Source organism: Oratosquilla oratoria, chromosome 11 (assembly GCF_046742065.1).
Source record: "Oratosquilla oratoria isolate Oo_2021 chromosome 11, ASM4674206v1, whole genome shotgun sequence".
In the NCBI taxonomy this organism is placed as follows: domain Eukaryota; kingdom Metazoa; phylum Arthropoda; class Malacostraca; order Stomatopoda; family Squillidae; genus Oratosquilla; species Oratosquilla oratoria.
Genome location: NC_134787.1, coordinates 44,411,758 through 44,431,978, shown reverse-complemented (window position 1 = coordinate 44,431,978; position 20,221 = coordinate 44,411,758). Strand labels below are relative to the sequence as shown.

Below are 20,221 nucleotides of genomic sequence, written 5' to 3'. Positions count from 1 at the left end.
CAAGAGGATGGACAAGAAACAGGGAAAGAAATTGAAGAAATATATAGACTAGGGAAATACAATACAGATAAGACTGGTCCAATTAAGATCAAATTCAGGTCACAAACAACAGCAGACAATATCTTGGCAAAAGCAGGTAAACTAGTTGACAGTGAACAATATAAACAAGTGTGGGTAAAAAGAGAAATGAATAAAGAGGAAAGGATGAAAAAACAAAAAGACTAGAAGCTAAGGAAAAAATGAGAACAGAGCCAGAAAAAGAGAAATTCTATTGGAGAGTAGTGGATATGAAAGTGAGGAAATAGTTCATAGCAGAGAAAAATGGAAAGGAAACAGAAAACATGATGGAAGTAGCAGAAAATTAAAAGTGTCTTACACAAACATAGATGGCTTAATAACAGGCTTGAACGAACTGAATGATTACCTGAAGGAAAAAGAACCGGACATAATGGGAATTGTAGAGACAAAATTGAAAGGTCCACTACCACCCAACAGTGTAGGACATGGTGCATATAATCATTGGATTAGAAACAGAGAGGTAAAACAAGGGGGTGGAGTTATGTTCCTGACTAAGAAGGATATAAATGTGAGGAATGTCACATATGGAAAGAATAGAGTAGAGATGATTATGATGGAAGTGGAGGACAGGGATGGGAAGATCAGGAAGTTTGTTGTAAGTTATGTGCCTCCTAAAATGGCCTCGTGGGAAGAGAGAGAACATAAAAGTATGTTAGAAGACACAAGGATAACACTAAATGAGATAACAGTAGAGGAAGAGTAATTATAATGGGTGACTTTAATTGTAAAGAAATCTGCTGGGAAGAGATGACAGTGAAGGGTGGAGACGACCTATGGGGAAATGTACTACTTGATATGATTATAGAACATACAATGATGCAATGGATACAAGAGAATACTAGGTATAGAAATGAGGAAGAACCATCGAGACTGGACCTAATAATCACATCAGAACCCGAAATAGTGGACAAGATTGAATATAAGATGCCAATAAGTAAAAGTGACCACATATTGGTTGAATTGGAACTAAATGAGGAAAAATACATAAAAAAAAAATGAACAATATAGAAAGGGAAGATGGATGTATGGATTTTTTTTTTTTTTTTTTATAAAATAAGAGAATTCTTTCAAAAAGCAGACTGGGAAAGGATACACAAGGAGGAAACAACAGTAGAAGAGAAATGGAATATTTTGACAAAAATTTATAAAGGAGTGGAAAAGTATGTTCCAAGACAAAAACAAGAAAAAGGATATGTAAAGTGTTGGTACAACAAAAGATGTAGGGAGTTAAAAGACAAAAGGGACAAAGCTTGGATAAAATAGAAAAAAGACAAAAGACCTGAAAAATGGAAAATATATACTAGTTATAGAAATGAATATGTACAAGTGTGCAGAGCAGAAAAGAGAAAGTATGAAAAAGATGTCATAGAAAAATGTAAAGATCAACCAAAACTATTTTACAGATTTGTAAACAACAAACTGAAAAACAAACTAGAATTAGAGAAACTACAGCAATGAGGAATTGAATACACAGAGAAAATAGAAATGTCAGAAATTATGAACAAGCATTTAAATTGGTGTTTACGAGGGAGAGCATACAACCCAGAGATATAGAGTGGGAGGAGAAAGTTCCCCCTATGAAAGAGATAGAAGTGACATGGAATGAAATAATGAATCACTTGAGTAATCTCAATGTCAGAAAATCGCATGGACCAGATGAAATGGCAAACTGGATTTTGAGAGAATGCAGGAATGAACTAACAGACAAAATACATAGTCTAATAAACAGTTCATTGAAAGAAGGAAAAGTTCCAGAAGATTGGAAAAGAGAAAATATAGTACCAATATATAAAGGGGGAAACAAGGAAGACCCCACTAACTATAGACCGGTCTCTCTTACAAGTACGATGGCTAAAATTTGTGAAAGAATCATCAAAACTGGATGGGTAAGGCATCTGGAAAAAAACAACATACTAAATCCAAAGCAATTTGGATTTAGACAAGGACAATCATGCATCACAAACTTAATGTGTTTCTATTCAAGTCTAATAAATGTAATACAAGAAAGAGATGGATGGGCTGATTGTGCATTTCTAGACCTGAAAAAAGCTTTTGATAAGGTGCCACATAAGAAGTTGCTAAAGAAATTAGAAACTGCAGGAGGAATACAGGGCAAGTGAGAGCAGTGATAAGAGACAAACACTTTAATTGGGATGAAATGATAAGTGGAGTTCCACAAGGAACAGTTCTGGCCCCAATAATGTTTGCTATATATATTAATGATATGGATGAAGGAATTGGAAGTTATATGAGCTTCTTAGCAGACTATGCAAAATTGTTGAAAAAAGTGAACACTGTAGAAGATAGTGAGTCACTACAGAGTGATCTCAATAAAGGATGGGAATAGATTAGGAAGTGGGAGATGGAATTCAATATTAAGAGGTGTAGTATAATGGAATTTGGAAAAAGCAAAAAAAAAGAACAGTGAGATCATATAAATTGGGAGAAGAAATTAAAAAAGTAGAAAATGAGAAGGACCTGGGAGTCATTATTATGAATAATATGTCCCCTGAGAAACATATAAACAAAATTCTTGGAGAAACTTATAATTTAATAAGAACAATCAAAGTAGCATTTACATACATAGATATAGAAATGGTGAAGAAAATACTGGTCACTTTGATAAGACCAAGATTGGAGTATGCAGCGACGACGTGGTCACCAAGTACAAAAAAAATGTATAACAAAACTTGAAAGAATACAAAGAGCAATTACGAAATTGGCACCAACACTCTCAGAACTATCATATGAAGAGAGACTAGCAAAACTTGAGCTACAGACATAGAGCAAAGAAAAGAGGAGACTTGATAACTATTTATAGAATTATGAAAGACATAGAAACTATTGATAGAGAGGATCTAATAAAATGGGATAGTAGAGATACAAGAGGACATGGAAAGAAAATCAAGAAAGACAGTTATAGAAGAGACCTAAAAAAGAACAGCTTTCCCCACAGGGTAATAGATGTTTGGAACAAGTTAGATGAGAAAGTGGTGTGTGTAGAAACAATATACGAATTTAAAAACAGTCTAGATGAAATGAGATATGAAGACGGGACACCACGAGCATAGCTCCCCTTCCTGTAAAATACATCTAGGTAAATACACTCTGTCACCACTCATGACACCTTATACACCATGCATTCAAACTCCAACTCATCTTCCTCTTTCAGTTTTATTTCATTCAAAGCTAATATAACCATGTATCTTCTTACAAACATCCTACTGGTCTGTTACCCTTCACTCTTGTCTTTGCCACATCCACACACAATGATCTAATTACTAGGGTTCCAGTTGGAGTCCACATCCCAGACCCTCCTAATGCCTTGACATTTCATGGGAGAAAAATACAGATTGATCCCTAGTCCCCTTTGTGTCCCATTTACTTACCTTCTACAACATTTATGGGAACATATTGGCAGAATTCTTCTCCCCCTCCATACCACCACTATCACAAGAGGAATCATTGGTATATGTGTATTAATAATATATAAGGGCCATGGACTTAGCTATATAATGGAATATTTTGTTCATTGCAGAAGTCCTGAACCATCTGGAGCATCAGCAGAGGCTGCACAGCAGCAGCAACAACAGCAACAGCAACAGCAACAGCAACAAGGAGAATGTGGAGGAGGAGGAGGAGGTGGAGGAGGAGGTAATGGAGGGGGTAATGATGATGAAGAGCCCATGGAAGAGGACCCTGCAGAGGGGAAGTGAGATGTTGTCAGATATTCCTGGGTTTTGTCTCCGTTGCCTTGGCTCATGGCAGGTTTGGGTGATGGACTCTGGTTTGCATTTATTGTAGGAAGAGCCAAGCCTCCTCGCCCAGCTTAGCCTGAGTCTTAGGGTAGATGTTGCATCACATGCTGACCAAGTGATACATAATGTTAAGTGTGGCACAGTGAGGCCATACCTGTGCCTCATTACCTGCGCCCGCAAGCATCCCGCCCCACCACCCAGCACTCCAGCCCTGCGTGGCATCAGGAGGATCTGCAGGAGGAGGAAGTGCAGGATGGAAGTGTGAAGTGGAGGTGGGAAGATGATGACGACAATGTCGAAGATGGGTTGAAATACAAAGCAAGACACCGGTGAAGGCATCAGCCCCACAGCTGCCCCCACAGCAGCAGCAGGAAGTAGAGGAGAAGGAAGAGGAAGAAGAATGGAGGTGGGCTGGTTGTTTACATGCTGAAGGTCCTGATGTGAGGATGTCGTCGGCCCAGAGCCCATGGGCGTGGGCATGGCATGAACCAAAGATTCTATAGATTTTTACGTCGTGCATGGCTGTGCACGGTTGGTGTTCTGGCCGTGTAGTGTTTAGTCGTAGAGCTACCCACCTTATTTATTGAAGAACACCTTTGCAGTACACTCCTGACAGTGTGCAGAGTACACAGTAATAACACACAATTCATAATTGGAGAAAACATTGTTCATTTAAATACATCTGTCATTACTAAGACACAATACATTTGGAGTACACATTTACAAAGTCAAAGTTCTAGTGCCTCAGATAGAGACCTAGATACTCTTACCAAGTTGTGCTGCTTCAGCTGCACTGATTCAAGGCTTTGTTTGCAGAATAAGAGCAGCAGCAGCAGCATCTGGTGGGAACGACTATTAATATCACTACCTGTGCCAACATTTAGAGAAACCTTTATGTTGAAAAACGTGTACTTTCAAGAATATGTTGTTAGTATTCTTGTAGTGTTTAGTACATAAATGTATTATATTCATATATAAATATATATATATATTATATATTCAAAAGTTTGTATCTAGATTTTATTTGTTCACCACATCACCTCATGGTGTTGATATTTGTCACTTGTGTGCACAAAGGGCAATGTCCCGAGTGGCTGCTTCAACCAAAGGAGCAGCTTGGCATCCAGGTGCTGGGAAGGGCCAATGCTGGTGGGCAACACACAGGGCTTTGCTGCCCCCCCCTGCCACCTCCCTCAACCCTGTCACCAGTCCAAACCTGTTCTGACCCACCCCAACCCATTTAACTATTTACACCCAGTCATCCCTGATCTGTAAAAGTTTCAATTACATTCCCTTGTCTCTGGCCCTCATATATTCACACCAGACTCTCAGTAAAGGGCAGTCAGTGAGTATGGGCCATCTCCAGATTTAGAGAAAATAATTTTTCATTACCTGTGATGTAACCTGGGCACAGGTCCTAAGCAACAAAAATTATGCTCTGAGCAGTATGTTGCCTAAAAACATGGGCATTTTCTTCATTGTATACAGTTTCTTGTTACTTCTCATGAACTTAAAAGTCCCTTAGTACTTTTTTTGCACATAACCTTTAAGTCTCCCCCACCCAAGCATTTCTATTTTTAGCCATATGCACCACCCTTAAATTTACAAATTCCTTTTACATCTTAAGAACCAACCTTGATCAGCAGTCTTGTGTTCCATCCCTTATTCCTCTTTGAACCTGTTGGATATTCCATAGCTGTAATCAATCATTGGTGGTCATCACATTATGTCCTGTGACTGTTCAGACTTGTTCATATCCCCCTTTAAATCTACATCTCTTATATTGCCCCATTCCAATGTTCAGAAACTATATCCTTTGGCCTTCAATTTTTATCCCTTGTGCCCCTCCCCTCCTTTGTCCCTCATGCTGTACTTGCTGCCACTCACTCCAGAGCCCTCTATTTGCACCCCTGTCTGTTCCCTTTGGTTCCATCCCTTGCTTGGCAGGAGTGTCGAGCACATTAGAAATCCTTTGTATAACCACGTGGTCCACTAGGGCAGTGTGGCAAACACAGCATCCATTTGCATTCAAGCGATAAGTAGCAAGGAGTCCCTGGCTTTGTGCCATCAAGTTGGTTCTTTGTATTGTATGTAAAGCTTGCCTTTAGGCCAGCAAACATGAATCACATTTCAGACAATAGCAGTAGAGTGCCATATTGAATTGTGGGTTACAAGACTCCCCCCCACCCCACCCCCCTGTTTGTGCCCAGCTTTAAAAAGTGCAGCATCAAGATGGAGGAGGTGAAGAAGACTAGCCATACTTCAGTATTATACAATTGTGTTGCCCATTGGTCCAAGAGTGCAGTTTACCCTCTGCTGGACACTACCAATGATCATTCCTTACTTTGAAATAGTTCTTCAGGCTTTGCCCTGGCAATAACATTTTCAAAAGTTTTCAAGACAGTACCTTCTCAATGTGCTGACTGGTATACTTTTTAAAAGTATTTGGATTATATAAACAACTTTTGAGTCTTAAAGACATATTATAGCCATTTAAGTCCTCTTATTTGAGAGTGATTATGATGTATACTAAAGATAGTTTTAACCTGAAGCCATTGTATGTGTAGTAACACCAGAGCCTTGCCTTTGGTGTGCACCACTGCCCATCTCCTTTCCTTCGCACCAGTGCTCCACTTTCGTGGCCTTTGCAGATTTACTCCATCACTCATTTTCCATTTGTGTAACCTGGTTGTAATCCTCCCATGGTATGGCTGCAGCAGTGTTGCAATTGACTGTGAGCACTGCCATTCACTGCGTGCTGTTGTATCCAGAGTGACTTGGGGGGTAATGAAAATGGCATCTCTTTGACAGCTTTTGTTCTTGTGATGTCGCCATTAACAAATGACTTTGCTAAACTATAGATTTGTTATTTGGCTTTCAGTCATGTAGCAACATTGCATTTGGTTGTGTATCCAGTTGGCAACTACTCAGCTCAATTGGGTTTGTTATTTTCACCAGCCATTCTGCAACATTGCACTAGCTGTATTGGTTCATGACCAGCCACTCTGCAACACTGTGTAGTTGTGTGTCCAGCCAATATGCAACATTTTATATGGTTTGGTGTAGTGCCCAGACACTTTGCAACATTACATATGTTGTTCACTGCTCAGCCACTCAGCAACAGTGCATATATCACCTACTGACCAGCCTTTGTGCAATATTGCATTATATTCTTTAAAGTCTGCCTACATTCTATTGTTGTATAAGCAGTTTTCAGGACCTATTCAATTTGTTCAACTGAAATTTTTGGGATTACATACATACATATACCAAAGGCTTTTTCCCCCTTACACGGGGGTAGCCAATTGGGATTAGTATGCAAAACAATCTGCAATATTGCTTGTGCTGAATAGTAAGTAAACAGTTTATCATGTTGCATGTGGTTGTGCTAACTAATGAACATCCAATCTGCATTGTTGCATGTAGTCAAATTTACTACTGACCAAATTTTTGCAAAATGTACTGTAAATAAAATACTTAGTCAGTCAAGACTGTAACCCTCACAATAACCTAGAGCTAAAGGCTGCTGCACGTAGCTACAAGAATCACAATAAATACTCTTGATGGAATTGAGTTCTACATCCTTAGAAGTAACCTGTATGCAATGGTAATCAATCTTGATCAATCTGTCACTAGACATTTATTCAGTTAAGAGAAACACTCATCATTTAAGGATATAAACATATTGCAGCTAGCCCATAGACAACAATGATCATTTTGACCTATATCTTTCTGGCCCTTGTCACATTATTTTAATCTTCTAAGGGAAAGCTCTTATTATTTAGAGGTTAAGGGAAGTGGGTTAGAGTCCTGACTGACTAAGTAATTTGACACCAGTATAGTAGGCTATATGGTTGTGCTAACTGGCAGCCAACCAATTTACAGCAGTACAGTTGTTGTCTTTTCTCTATGGCCAACCAATTTGCATCATTGCATTAATAATTGTGTGACCAACCACAATGCAGTGCTGTACTTGGCCAAGTAGCCAACCAAAAGCAACATTGTATTGCAAAGCCCTTCTTATCCACACCTTTCATTAATAGAAATATCCTCAATACTTAGACAAAGCTAGCATTGATAATCCATTTCTATCCATCTATTTTCTCGTCCAGCAATTAAAGAAACCTTGACAAAGTCACCCCTTACTGTGTGCCGTCACTGTGTGCGGTTGTCCACCGGCTTGATGCCCCATCCACCCATACTGCCACTTTACAAATTCAAAAGTAGCAGTCATTATTATTATTATTATTATTTTTCTTTTCTTTTTTTTCTTCTTTTTTTCTTTTTTAACTAACAGGACAAATACAGCAAGGAACTTTGACTACAAAAATGAGAAACAAATGAAAAAAAAAAAAAGTGTATAGCTTGGAGCAGAACAACCTTGGATGAGCCACATTTCTTATGTCAACATTCTTTGTAGTGGATCAGTATTTCTATTGTTCTCGTCGTTATTATTTTTGTAACGATGTGCCTGTGGACTTCATCAGAAGATATTGTCATGCCATAGTGGCAAACTGGGGGAGTATGAGGGGACTGGAACATGTTGATTGTGGCTGCAGTGTGCTCATGTGCTTTGTATTGCCGACCATTTCCTTGATTCAAAATACAGGCATACAGTTTTAATATACATGCTTGTACATACAGTGTATGGGATAGAGTCCACAGGATATATAAAGGTGTGTGTAGGTATATCTACTCTACACATACTTATTATATATGTGTATACTGATGTATATGTGGAATATACTTTGTAAAGTGTATGTGATTATATGTTTTTGTAATTGGTATACACACATACCTGCACACAGTTTTAAGTTTAACTATGTATGAAAGTGATAGTGCATGGTGTTTAAACACACCATTGGGGTGTGCTTATGGATTGAGCCTCTGCACAAGAACAAGAACAAGCATGTGTGTTTCATCGTGGATTGCAAGAATAAAGAAATTTACTTGCATTTGCCATGTAAAAATTGGCTTTAAATGACAAGTTGTCAATAGGTGATGACTACAGAGGAAACCTGGCTCTAGTGAAGCACGAATTGTGAAAACGCACATGATCCTCCCACGAATTGAGCCACAAGTGGCAACTGGAAAGGAACTGCTAATAAACTTGTTCCAGTTATTTGGAGGTAGCAGTGATGGCATGCATTGCCAAGGCAATCATGAAATATTCATATAACATCAGTGATATGAAAGTTTCCTCAAACACTGCAACATTTTCATTGCTGTGAGATGTTTACATTATTACAGATTAGCATTTTGATGCATATTGGAGCCTCGGAAGGCATACCATATCAAAGTACATGTTAAAGGCAAAGGACAAGGGTGTAACTTGATAAAGTGCTGGAAGAGCAGGTGGCAATCTGTCTACTGTTGCAAGCAGCATATGAAGGATTTGACTGTATCTTTTGAATGCACTGGTGAATGAGTCAGTGAATGAAAGGCTGAACAGATGGATGGGTTTGAACTTGGACTAACTGGTTTAGATCACAGTGGTTTAGCCCAGCTGAATTTTTTGTACTCTTGGAAGAACAAGAATTATTTTGGTGTTAGGTCATCCAAGGACGTTCAAGGTCACTGCTCTTCACCTGACCATCTCTGTTTTATGTGACGTCATCAAGTCCACCCAATAATAAAACAGCTTATGTACAAATGCTAGACTTTTATTGCCCTATTGTGTAAAATAATATTGGCATTACTATTTTCCAAGTATTAGAAAAGTATGAAAATGTGAATTGAAACAGCTGTACCATCTGATTTGTAATAAAAAGACCAAAATAATGAGAAAAAATAATTTTGTTAGCACACCTATCCTGTAGGACCAACAAATAAATCACCAGCTCATATTGCTTTGTGGGATGATTGAGGTTGAAGAAAATCTTCTCTCTGCCATTCATTTTCAAAACTTATCAACACTCTCACCTCCATCTGAAAATGTAGACTGGCACTTCATTTCTGAATTGAGCCCAACATCTATTTATCAACATGAAATAGTACCCCTGGTTGCTCATTCAAATCATGAGAGCTGACAACATACATGCACTTATGTAATACAAACAACAGTCCAAATTTTGCTTGTTGGAGAGATCTATGGGAATACTCAGAATATTGCTAGTTACTCAAGAAGGTTGGGTAAGTAAGTTGGAGCATTGCTACTTTTGGTGGAGGCTGTTTGAATCCTGCATAGCAAGGAAGTTCATAGTAAGAGCATACTGCTTTAAATTCTCTGCTTCAAAAAATCCTACATTTGGAGGCACTGTCCTAGCCTCCTCTGAAAGGCACTGTCCTAGCCTCCTGTGAAAGTACATACATACATACATATACCAAGGCTTTTTCACCCTTACAAGGGAGGTAGCCAAAAAGGAAAAGGCATATAATCATTCCCACCCATTCCATCCCTGAATACACTCCACACCCCTCCACCCTCCCTCTTATCTTAGCACCTCCTGGATGATGGGTCATCCCTGCACCTTGTCCACTGCCCTGGGTCAGAAGCAGTGTTGCAAGACACAGCACATCCACAGCAAGGCCGCTTCATTAAATCGGCGACCCCCCCTCTCCGTCCCCCCATGCATAAAAGGAGAAGACGGGGAGAAATCCCTTCGGGCTGCATCAAATTTTGCTCACACATACTACCTCACCCGCCATCCCCCTGCCCATTCCACCTCATGCATCACAATCCGAGAGCAGCGCTTTCTGATTGGTCTCACCGTCGCTGAGTCTGTGCTAGCTCACACTGTGGAGCCGAGCCGAGCCCTGCAGTTCCCTATGGTCGATCTAGTCTCAGCGTACGCTACGATTGGTGATGTGGTGACGCATCTAAACAAGACCCGGGAAGGTGCACTGACCAGCTTCCAGGATATCTTCAAGAAGGCAGAGGGGCTCCTCCAGGACATCGAGACCTTGAGCCTCGTGAAGGCGGAAGCAGAGCGCTGGTATTCAACAACAATGAAGTTCGAATCCATTGGAGATGCCCTTGCCCACGCCCAGACCCAAATGTATCCGAACCTGGCCAAGCTCCTCCGAGTTTTGATCACGCTCCCAGTCTCGAACGCAGAGGCCGAGCGTTCATTTTCAACCCTGAAGCGACTGAAGACCTAGCGCAATGGGTCGAGTCAGGATCCGGGACCCGCGTCCCAACACAAACCGACAATCACGAACCAAGGAACTCTGGGACACTGTAGCCAGACACAACATATATATATATACATAGACTTATACCCCAACACAACGCATTTCTTCTAATCACCGACGACACAACCACAGAAACACAATGCCAGAAACAGACTAAGAACCTCTTCTCAAACAACGGATACGAAATACAGGACCCACCAGAACTTAACGCAAATAGGACACTCGTAATCACACAAGTTGACCCACGCGTAACAGACCACACACAACAGGAAATCAAAGAAGAAATCGAAAGACTGAACACGAACACTAAAGTCACTGAAGTCATCATCCTTCCACGCACCAAAACAGTCATAAAGATTAAGTTTTGGAACAACACAAATGGTGACAGACTGCCTCCTGAAGGGAATAAAAATGTTCTCTCAATCCTTCCCCATACATGCACTTAGAAAAGACACCTATACATACATTCCACAATGCAACAACTGCTACTCACTCGAACACGTCCGCAAACATTGCCCACACCCATTCCCATACATGGTCTGCTCACACTGTGAATCAAAGGAACACAGGAGGAATGACTGCCACTGTGTAATACCCAAATGCCTCCTCTGCCAAGGAGACCCGGCCATTGTACTACGATGCCCAAAGAAAAAGGAAAAGGCAAAGGAAATAAACCAACAAACCAACAGACACACACAAACATATGCCTCTGCCACGAAATCAACACCCACACTCCTCCCTACACCAACACCCACGACCACAATACTTCACCACATGACAACAATAAACACAGCCATTACACTAGCCACCCTTATGGATACGGAAGAACCAGATTCATTCCAAAACACACTCAACACCATATACCAAGCCAACGGCCTCCCCACAATCACAATCCCCCCAAAAGCCATCAACACTACCCTATTGGCAAGAGCAACAAAAAACCAAACCCAAACCCAAACCACCATAATACCTAACAACACACCGGTAGCACGGTGGGCTATCGGTATGGTGGTCCTCGGATCGAATCTCACGACGCGACGGAAGGGTTGATTATTTGAAGGTTAGGGTGTTGTTACTTGCGGCGAAGGTCGATGGGGATGGTGGTTCGAACCCTGCCACCGGTGAAGTTGAACCAAGGGCATGGTTCATTCAATTCCAAGCTACAAAGTCTTCTGTAAAGGGGCACCGTCCTAGCCTCCCGATAGGGGGAGTTTGTGACGTTAAACCATATCACAATCATATATGTATGTATATATATATATATATATATATATATATATATATATATATATATATATATATATATATATACACATACACACTGAATGGTTCTCAGTGATCAATTAATATCTTTTTTCAACCACATATCACTTTTAATTCCGCACCATCGCAAACGAGATTGAGAATCGCTCGAAGGAGGCATCCGTGGAAATTGAAACGCAGACGAGCCAAGGATTTTAACCCAGCTAACCCGTAAATAAGTTACATTGACGTAACCCAATACGCTATCAAGATAGCGTATTGTAGTACGTCAATGTAACTTTGTTACGGGCTAGCTAGGTTGGAATCCTCGGCTCGTCTACGTTTCAATTTCCACGGATGCCTTTTTCGAGCGATCCTGTCTCGTTTGCGATGGTACGGAATGAAAAGTGATATGTGGTTGAAAAAAGATATACTATAATAAAGTAGTAGCTTCTGTCTGTTTGTTCACGAACTCCTAGGGTTTTGGAGATAGACCCCCATAACCACATATATTCTGATACCCTTTCACTCCAGGTATTTGGATAACTATATTTCATCTCCAAAAAAATATCATTTTGGCTAGGGTTAAGGGTTAAAGACGATTGGCATTTTGTGACAAAAAATACTATGATTAAACAAACCATTGTATGTGTTCATAAATATCATTTATATTTGTGAAATTAATGTTGCCACAAACTATGATAGCCTTTGTAAGGAAAAAGCATTTAAATGTAAAGTGATTGTATAATTTTACCAAATGTTTAAATATTGGTTATTTTTACTTTACTTTTTCGCGGGCGGTAATATACTCGAGTTCAAAGATAATAAAAGGTTATTTCAATTTCTTTCTCACAGCCGAATATATTCTATTTCTAAAGGGCGTGTCCCTCCTCAAATTTATTTATTTATTTATTTATCTATTTTACTTTCTTAACATTTCATTTGTGTTACCTTTTCCACTGCGTTATATTGGTACGTGTAACTTTTCTCCACAAATTCTATAAAAATTAAAATGATCATCATTTGCTCGCAGCAACGCGCGGATAATGTATATATATATATATATATATATATATATATATATACACATATATACATATTATATATATATATATACGCACACACTCGTTTATAGTAAACCCTCGATATAACGAACACAAGGGGAGGGATGGGTCGCTAAAGACGAAAAATCTCTATATACCCAGAAGTCGTTAATTAAGATACATTTAATGAACATATTTTTGTGGTAAGACAGATATGTAAGAAAACTTTAGGAAAAGGTAAGGATATTTTTTGGGCCTTTATGGAATTGGAAAAGGCTTATGACAGGGTAGACAGGAAAGCAGTGTGGGAGGTATTGCAAGTATATGGGATAGGAGGAAAGCTGTTAAGAGCAGTCAAGAGCTTTTATGAGAGTAGTAGAGCATGTGTCAGGATTAGAAATGGAGAGTGAGTGGCTTGAGGTAAAGGTGGGTCTTCGTCAGGGATGTGTTATGTCATCCTGGCTGTTCAATTTATACATGGATGGGGTGGTGCGAGAGGTGAATGCAATGGTAATGGCTCAGGGATTGGAGATGGTTAAAGAAAATGGAGAAGAGTGGGAGATAAGCCAGTTGTTGTTTGCTGACAACACTGTGTTTGTGGCAGGATCAGATGGGGGGTTGAGGAAGTTAGTGACAGAGTTTGGGAAGGTGTGCAAAAAAAAAAAAAAAAGTTGAAGATGAATGTGGGCAAAAGAAAGGTGATGAGATGTACAAGGGGTGAGAGTGGCAGCAGACTGGAAGTGAGTATTAAGGGAGAGAGAGTGGAGGAAGTGGATAGTTATAGATACTTGGGTGCGGATGTGGCAGAAAAGGGAGGAGTGGGGGTGGAGGTAAAATGTAGATTGAGAGAAGTAAATGCCTTGAGAGATTAAAAAGTGTAATGAGAAATAGACATTTGGAAATGGATGCTAAGAAAATGTATGAAGGAGTGATTGTGTCGACAGCACTGTATGGGGCAGAAACATGGAACATAAGAGAGGAAGAGAGAAGGAGTTTGGATGTGTTTGAGATGAAATGCCTGTGAAGTATGATACGGGTTACTAGGGTGGATAGAGTGAGAAATGAGGAAGTGAGGAGAACTATGGTGGAAAGGGAGTTGGGAGATAAGGTGGATGAAAAAATATTAGGATGGTTTGGACACATGGAAAGAATGAGTGAAGAAAGATTATTAAAAGAGGTGTGGAAGGCAGAGGTGGAAGAAGTGAACATGAGGGGGAGACCTAGGGTGAGATGGATGGATGGGGTAAAAGGGGCACTGGGAAAGAGGGGAATGTCTGTTGAGGAGGGACAGGAGAGGACAGAAGACAGGGGTGAATGGAAAAAGGTGTATGGATGATGCTGTGATGCATGAGGAGGAGTGGGTGGGGGGAAAAGAGCCTTTGGTGTATGTATATATATGTATGTATATATGTGTATATACATACATATATATGTATATATATATATATATATATATATATATTTATATATATATATATATATATATATATATATATATATATATATATACACACACAGAATGATCACTAAAATCACGTGATCCAAAAATTCTGCTGGTGACCACAAAGGAAATCAGTAAGAAACAGTAATTCCCAAGCACTTTCATGTTATTCACATCTTCAGGGGAATGCAGGTGAAATTAGTAGTACAATAAAGTTTATAAGACGAGGTACAAAATTAGAGCAAATTTTTATGAATTTATCTCATATCGGTAGTATAAGACGACTGCTAAATTACAAAAGCATCAGTGTATCAAACCTACCGTACAAAAAGAATTGTTTTGATTACGTTTATCAGCTGTTTTTTTTTTTCTCTTTTCTTTCTCATTACTTAACTGTATCCTTATACCAGATAAATTACTTACTGTATCCTTATAAATTCAAAATAAATTAAATAACAAAGCATATCATGTATCATGATTTTCTGAGAACACACGTCAACTAACTAACAAAAATGATTTGTTTACGTTTCTGGTTCGACGTAGCTCACTCCACCGCACACAACGGTACAATCTTGCGTTTATCAGCTGCTTGCCCATATCAATCATGGAGCCACCAACTAAAAGAAGAAAATACGAGGCAAGTTTCAAATTAAAAGTTATAGAAGTAGCCAAGGATTCGAACAATTGTGCTGCGGCAAGAAAATTCGATGTAACTGAGAAGATGGTGCGAGAATGGAGAAAGAAGGAGGATGATCTAAGAAAAATGTCCAAAAAGAAATGTGCAATGCGAAGTGGAACTGTACGTTGGCCTAAATTGGAAAACGATGTTGCAGAATGGGTAATCCAGCGGAGACAAAATGGGTACATTGTAACCAGAAATAAAATAAGATCACATGCTCTGAAATGGGCGAAATCGAACAAGGAGGAAGGTAAAGATTTTAAAGGAACAGTGGGGTGGTGTAATAGATTTATGAACAGGAAAAAATTAGTAATAAGAAAGAAAACAAAAATTGCCCAGAAACTCCCAAAAGATCACGATCACAAAATAACCAGTTTTCACCCGTTTATCATTCAGCTACGGAAAAAGCATCAATATCCATTGTCACATATTGGAAATATGGACGAAACTCCAATAATATATAAGGTAAATATGGTTTAATTACATTTATTACCAGTTCTTATCACAATGTGAATCATTTCCTGTGTATCGGTGGTTATCGGCAGGCTAGCCTACCAAGTCATCTCACGTAGAATTCAAGGTCTGATTTTTATAATGGTAGTATAAGACGACCCTCAATTTTAAGGGGTGTTTTTTTTTTTTATATTTTAGGGTCGTCTTATACGTGGAAATATACGATAAATCTTATATTACTAATTTCATCTCTATTTCCCTGAAGATGTGAATAAGATGGACACACTTGGGAATTACGGTTTCTTTCTGATTTCCTTTGTGGTTACCAGAAAAAAAAAAAAAAAAAAATATATATATATATATATACACATTATATACATATATATATATATATATATAATGTGTATATATATATATATATATATATATATATATATATGTGTGTATATATGTGTATATATATATATATATATATATATATATATATATATATATATAATATGTGTATATGTGTATAAATATGTATATATATACATATATATATATATACATATATGTGTATATATATGTATATATATATATATATATATGTATATATATATGTATATATATATATAATATATATATATATGTATATATATATATATATATATATATGTATATATATATATGTATATATATGTATATTATATATATATATAAATGTATATATATATGTATATATATATATGTATATATATATATATATATATATATATATATATCTTCGACTGTGGGATCTTCAGTTCATACATATATGGATAAGAATTTGGTGATATAGAATATAAACATAGAGGAAAGTATGGAATCTTAATCACTCTGTTGTGCTCAAAAAGGCACTTCTTCAGAAAGTGGATAAAGAAAATTGAGAAGGGAGTTTATGTACTCAAAAGAGTCATCTTGTTGGACATATGGACAAGGTCACAATTAGGGCTTCATTGTTAACTGATTTTCTGGCATATTCTAGAATCTGGTTTGTGTTGCTAAATTGATAAATCCCCCACAACAGATTGAAGCATTTCCTGTTGATATATAAGCTGCTCCTACAATCCTTTTTGTAAACTTATCATATCCTTTATGCAAAATTTTGGCACCTCCCCAATTTAGTAAATGGTTCAATTTTTCTGCATCGACTACTAAGTAATTGGATGGCATATGTGTTTTAATGTCACTTCCATGTTCATAAATTCTTCAATTTTCCTTATCTACATTCTGAAGAAGTTCCATTTTTAAATGAAACTTTAGAATGATTATAGTCTGCTCTCCAAAACATCCATTCATGGTGGGGCATACATTGTGCCAAATCAACATTGGTACATGCCTCTCTCTTATTTCCCATCTATGTGCTATTTGATTTTTTTCTCCTGTATATAGTAAAGGAAATTGACAAATTGTATAGTACAATGAGTATAACTTTTTAGGATTATAATGATGATTACCTACACCCCATCCTACCTGTCTCATCTGTGATACCTTGGCAAGGCAACATGGGGGAAAAAGCTCAGCCATGTGTCATAGAATTTATTCAAATCTTTGTTGTAATTCTAAAAAGTGATACTTAGTGTACTGTACAGCTTCCTTTACTACATACAGAACTTAAAAAATATATTTCAAATAGTACATAAATGGGAAATAAAAGAGAGAGAGAGAGAGAGAGAGAGAGAGAGAGAGAGAGAGAGAGAGAGAGAGAGAGAGAGAGGCATGTACTAAGGTTGATTTGGCAGAACGGCTAAGAGTAAATCATGACATATGCCACATCCTGAGTGGACTCCTTGGAGTACATGTACTTTAGGATTCTGTGATATTGCAGCTCTGGGCCATAGATGTAGTTATGGAGTAAATTTTTGCAACCAAAAATCTTCTGCTTGATTCTTTTCACTGTCACTGTTGTTTAGTTTATTATTCATGCTTTGCAGTGTTATTTGATGAAATAATGATATTGGCAGATCAAATGTTGAAGGGTGAGAGGCTGGAAGAAGTGGAGATTTGTGAGTATTTGTGTTCACATTTGGCATAGAATAGAAGAAGAGGTGAATTATAGAGCTTAAAAGAAACTAGTAAATGTCTGAGTGAGATGAAAAATGTTGTGAGAAACAGAAATTTGGGGTTGGATTGCAAAGAGAATATAATATGAAGGATTGATTGTTCCTTAGTATTAAATGGAATAGAGGCTTCGAATATAAAGTAAGTAGACAGGAAGAGTGAATGTTTTTTGGATGAAGTATTTGAAAAATATAATTGGTGTTTCAAGAATAAGTATAGTGAAAAATTTGGAGGTGATGCAGAGAACAGGGATGGAAAAGAACTGCTAGATAGGATAGATCAAAGAGTACTGAGGTGGTTTGGGTTCAGATATAGGGTGGGGATAATCATAATCACAGTATGCAACTTCTCACTTTATTCAGTGTTTGTTGTTTACATATGGGCACTTACAAAACATGGTTAGCATGGGTACAGCATCTTTATATAATAGACACAATAACATTGTCATTGTAACATTTCAGTCATAAGGAAAAAATAGCTAAAAGAGTGGAAAGTAGAACTGGATGAAGTGATCTGAAAAGGCATGCCTAGAATGAGTTGGATCAATTAATCAACCAACCCATTGCCCTAGGTCTCTCTTGTATGAGACCATGGCTCCTAAATAATTGGTAACAGCCATTGGACTGGCCCACAAATCATTCCATAGAGAAATTTTGGGTTGTTTGGAGGATTGCCATGATGAAGAATTAGGGGGAAACCAACTCTGGCTGTCAGGTCCTGATGTAGAAGTACTGGACATCATTGCACTGCCCTTGATTCTTGTGGTGTGGCAGGGAATAAGGATGATCCTTCATCCACAATGTGCCAAGATTGGACGATTGTTGAATGGGTCTTAATGGTACATGAAATGGGTGCATACTTTAACTCAACCACCTCCATTGTGAGGGGGAATTTGGTGTATGTGTGTGTGTTTACTTAATTGTATTTGTGTAATTGTAGTATACAGAACAATTGTGGTGGATGGATGGGATGAAAGGAACATTGAATACAAAAGGAATATTTGTCAAACAAGGAAGAGAATACAAAAGAGAGGAGTTAATTGAGAAGGACTGTAAATAGATGGAGGGATGTTCTTCTAATCTATTCCATATATTTCTCTAGTGAATGAAGTTGGGTGGGTGGTCACCATGTAATGAAGTGGCTGGGGGTAAACCAACCAAAGCTGTTGGGTCCTGCTGTGGAATTTATATTTCTTGCTGCATTACCATTGACTGGAACAGTGGGATGGGACAGGGATGACCCTTCATTAGGTGCTGGGATGGGAGAGAGAAAAACTGTTACAACCTTTGTCTTGGTGTTACACAAAAAAGATGAAGAAAATGTGAAGTGTATTTGAAGTTAAAAGTTGAATATACTAAATCACCAACTGTTCTACTGCTTGAGAATGTAGTGTGACAGAAAAGATAGTGTGAATTATATTGAAAGAACATTTGCTAAGAGAAATGCAAAAGAATAAGTGTGTTATGAGAAGAAATACTGCAAAGTGGCCAGTGATGGAGCAGCATATAGCAAATGTGGTTCAGGAACAGCACAAAAGTGGTCATAATGTGATGAGAAACAAAATGTATATTTGGGCTCTTACTCAAACCAAAGAAAATAAGGAACAGTAAAGATTTTTAGCATAATCATCATAGTGAAAATAGCACAGAAATTGTCTAAATATCTTGAGCACAAGTTGAAGTTTCAGAGAGAAACTGCATCTGATAATGTGGAGTAAATAGTACAAATGAAATGCAGTCCTAGGTAACATATTCTATTGCATGTGCCATGGATAAGCAGATTTGACAAGTCAGTGATATTATTATTTCTTGGTGCCTGCAATGATACACGAGTTAATGTAAAAAGAAAAATATCAAAATGAAAAGCAAAAACAGACCAGAACAATAAGTTCACCACAGTTGGACTTTTCTGTAGTACTTATCTACCTTTACTACATACATGGCAGTACAATTTATTCCCCCACCCCTGCTTTGCCAAAGACGACAAAGTAAATTAACAACCATCTACTTTCTTGCCAAAACCTCAAATTACCTAAATTTGAATATACAAGGGGTTATTGGTAATTCATTTTGCAGTGTTTAGCATGGAGAAATTAAGAACAAATTGTGTTGCCAAATGGGACCTCCAGGAATGCTCATAGTGTTAAGATATGAATAAATGTTGGCTGTGGATAGGGAAATTTGACAGTGGGGTTAAGTTAGGTTACTGCCCATCCATAGTTATTGTTTATTTGTGTCTTGAGATTTTATAAATATGAATAAATGCTGTGGATAAGCAGATTTGACAGTTTAGTGGAGGTGATAAGGTTAGG

At 38.0% G+C, this 20,221-nt stretch overlaps 1 protein-coding gene across 26 annotated transcripts in view; it reads left to right on the top strand.

Annotated features, from left to right (window-relative positions):
• Nucleotides 1-9,489, top strand: part of LOC143029778 (histone deacetylase 9-like) — a 454,521-nt gene extending 445,032 nt beyond the window's left edge. For all 26 annotated transcript variants that reach the window (XM_076192726.1, XM_076192709.1, XM_076192718.1 and 23 more), the window contains one exon: nucleotides 3,617-9,489. In XM_076192726.1, coding sequence (XP_076048841.1) covers nucleotides 3,617-3,794 — 178 coding nt within the window. In that variant the 3' untranslated portion in view covers nucleotides 3,795-9,489. The remainder of the gene's footprint in view (nucleotides 1-3,616) is intronic.
• The last annotated feature ends 10,732 nt before the right edge of the window (nucleotides 9,490-20,221 follow it).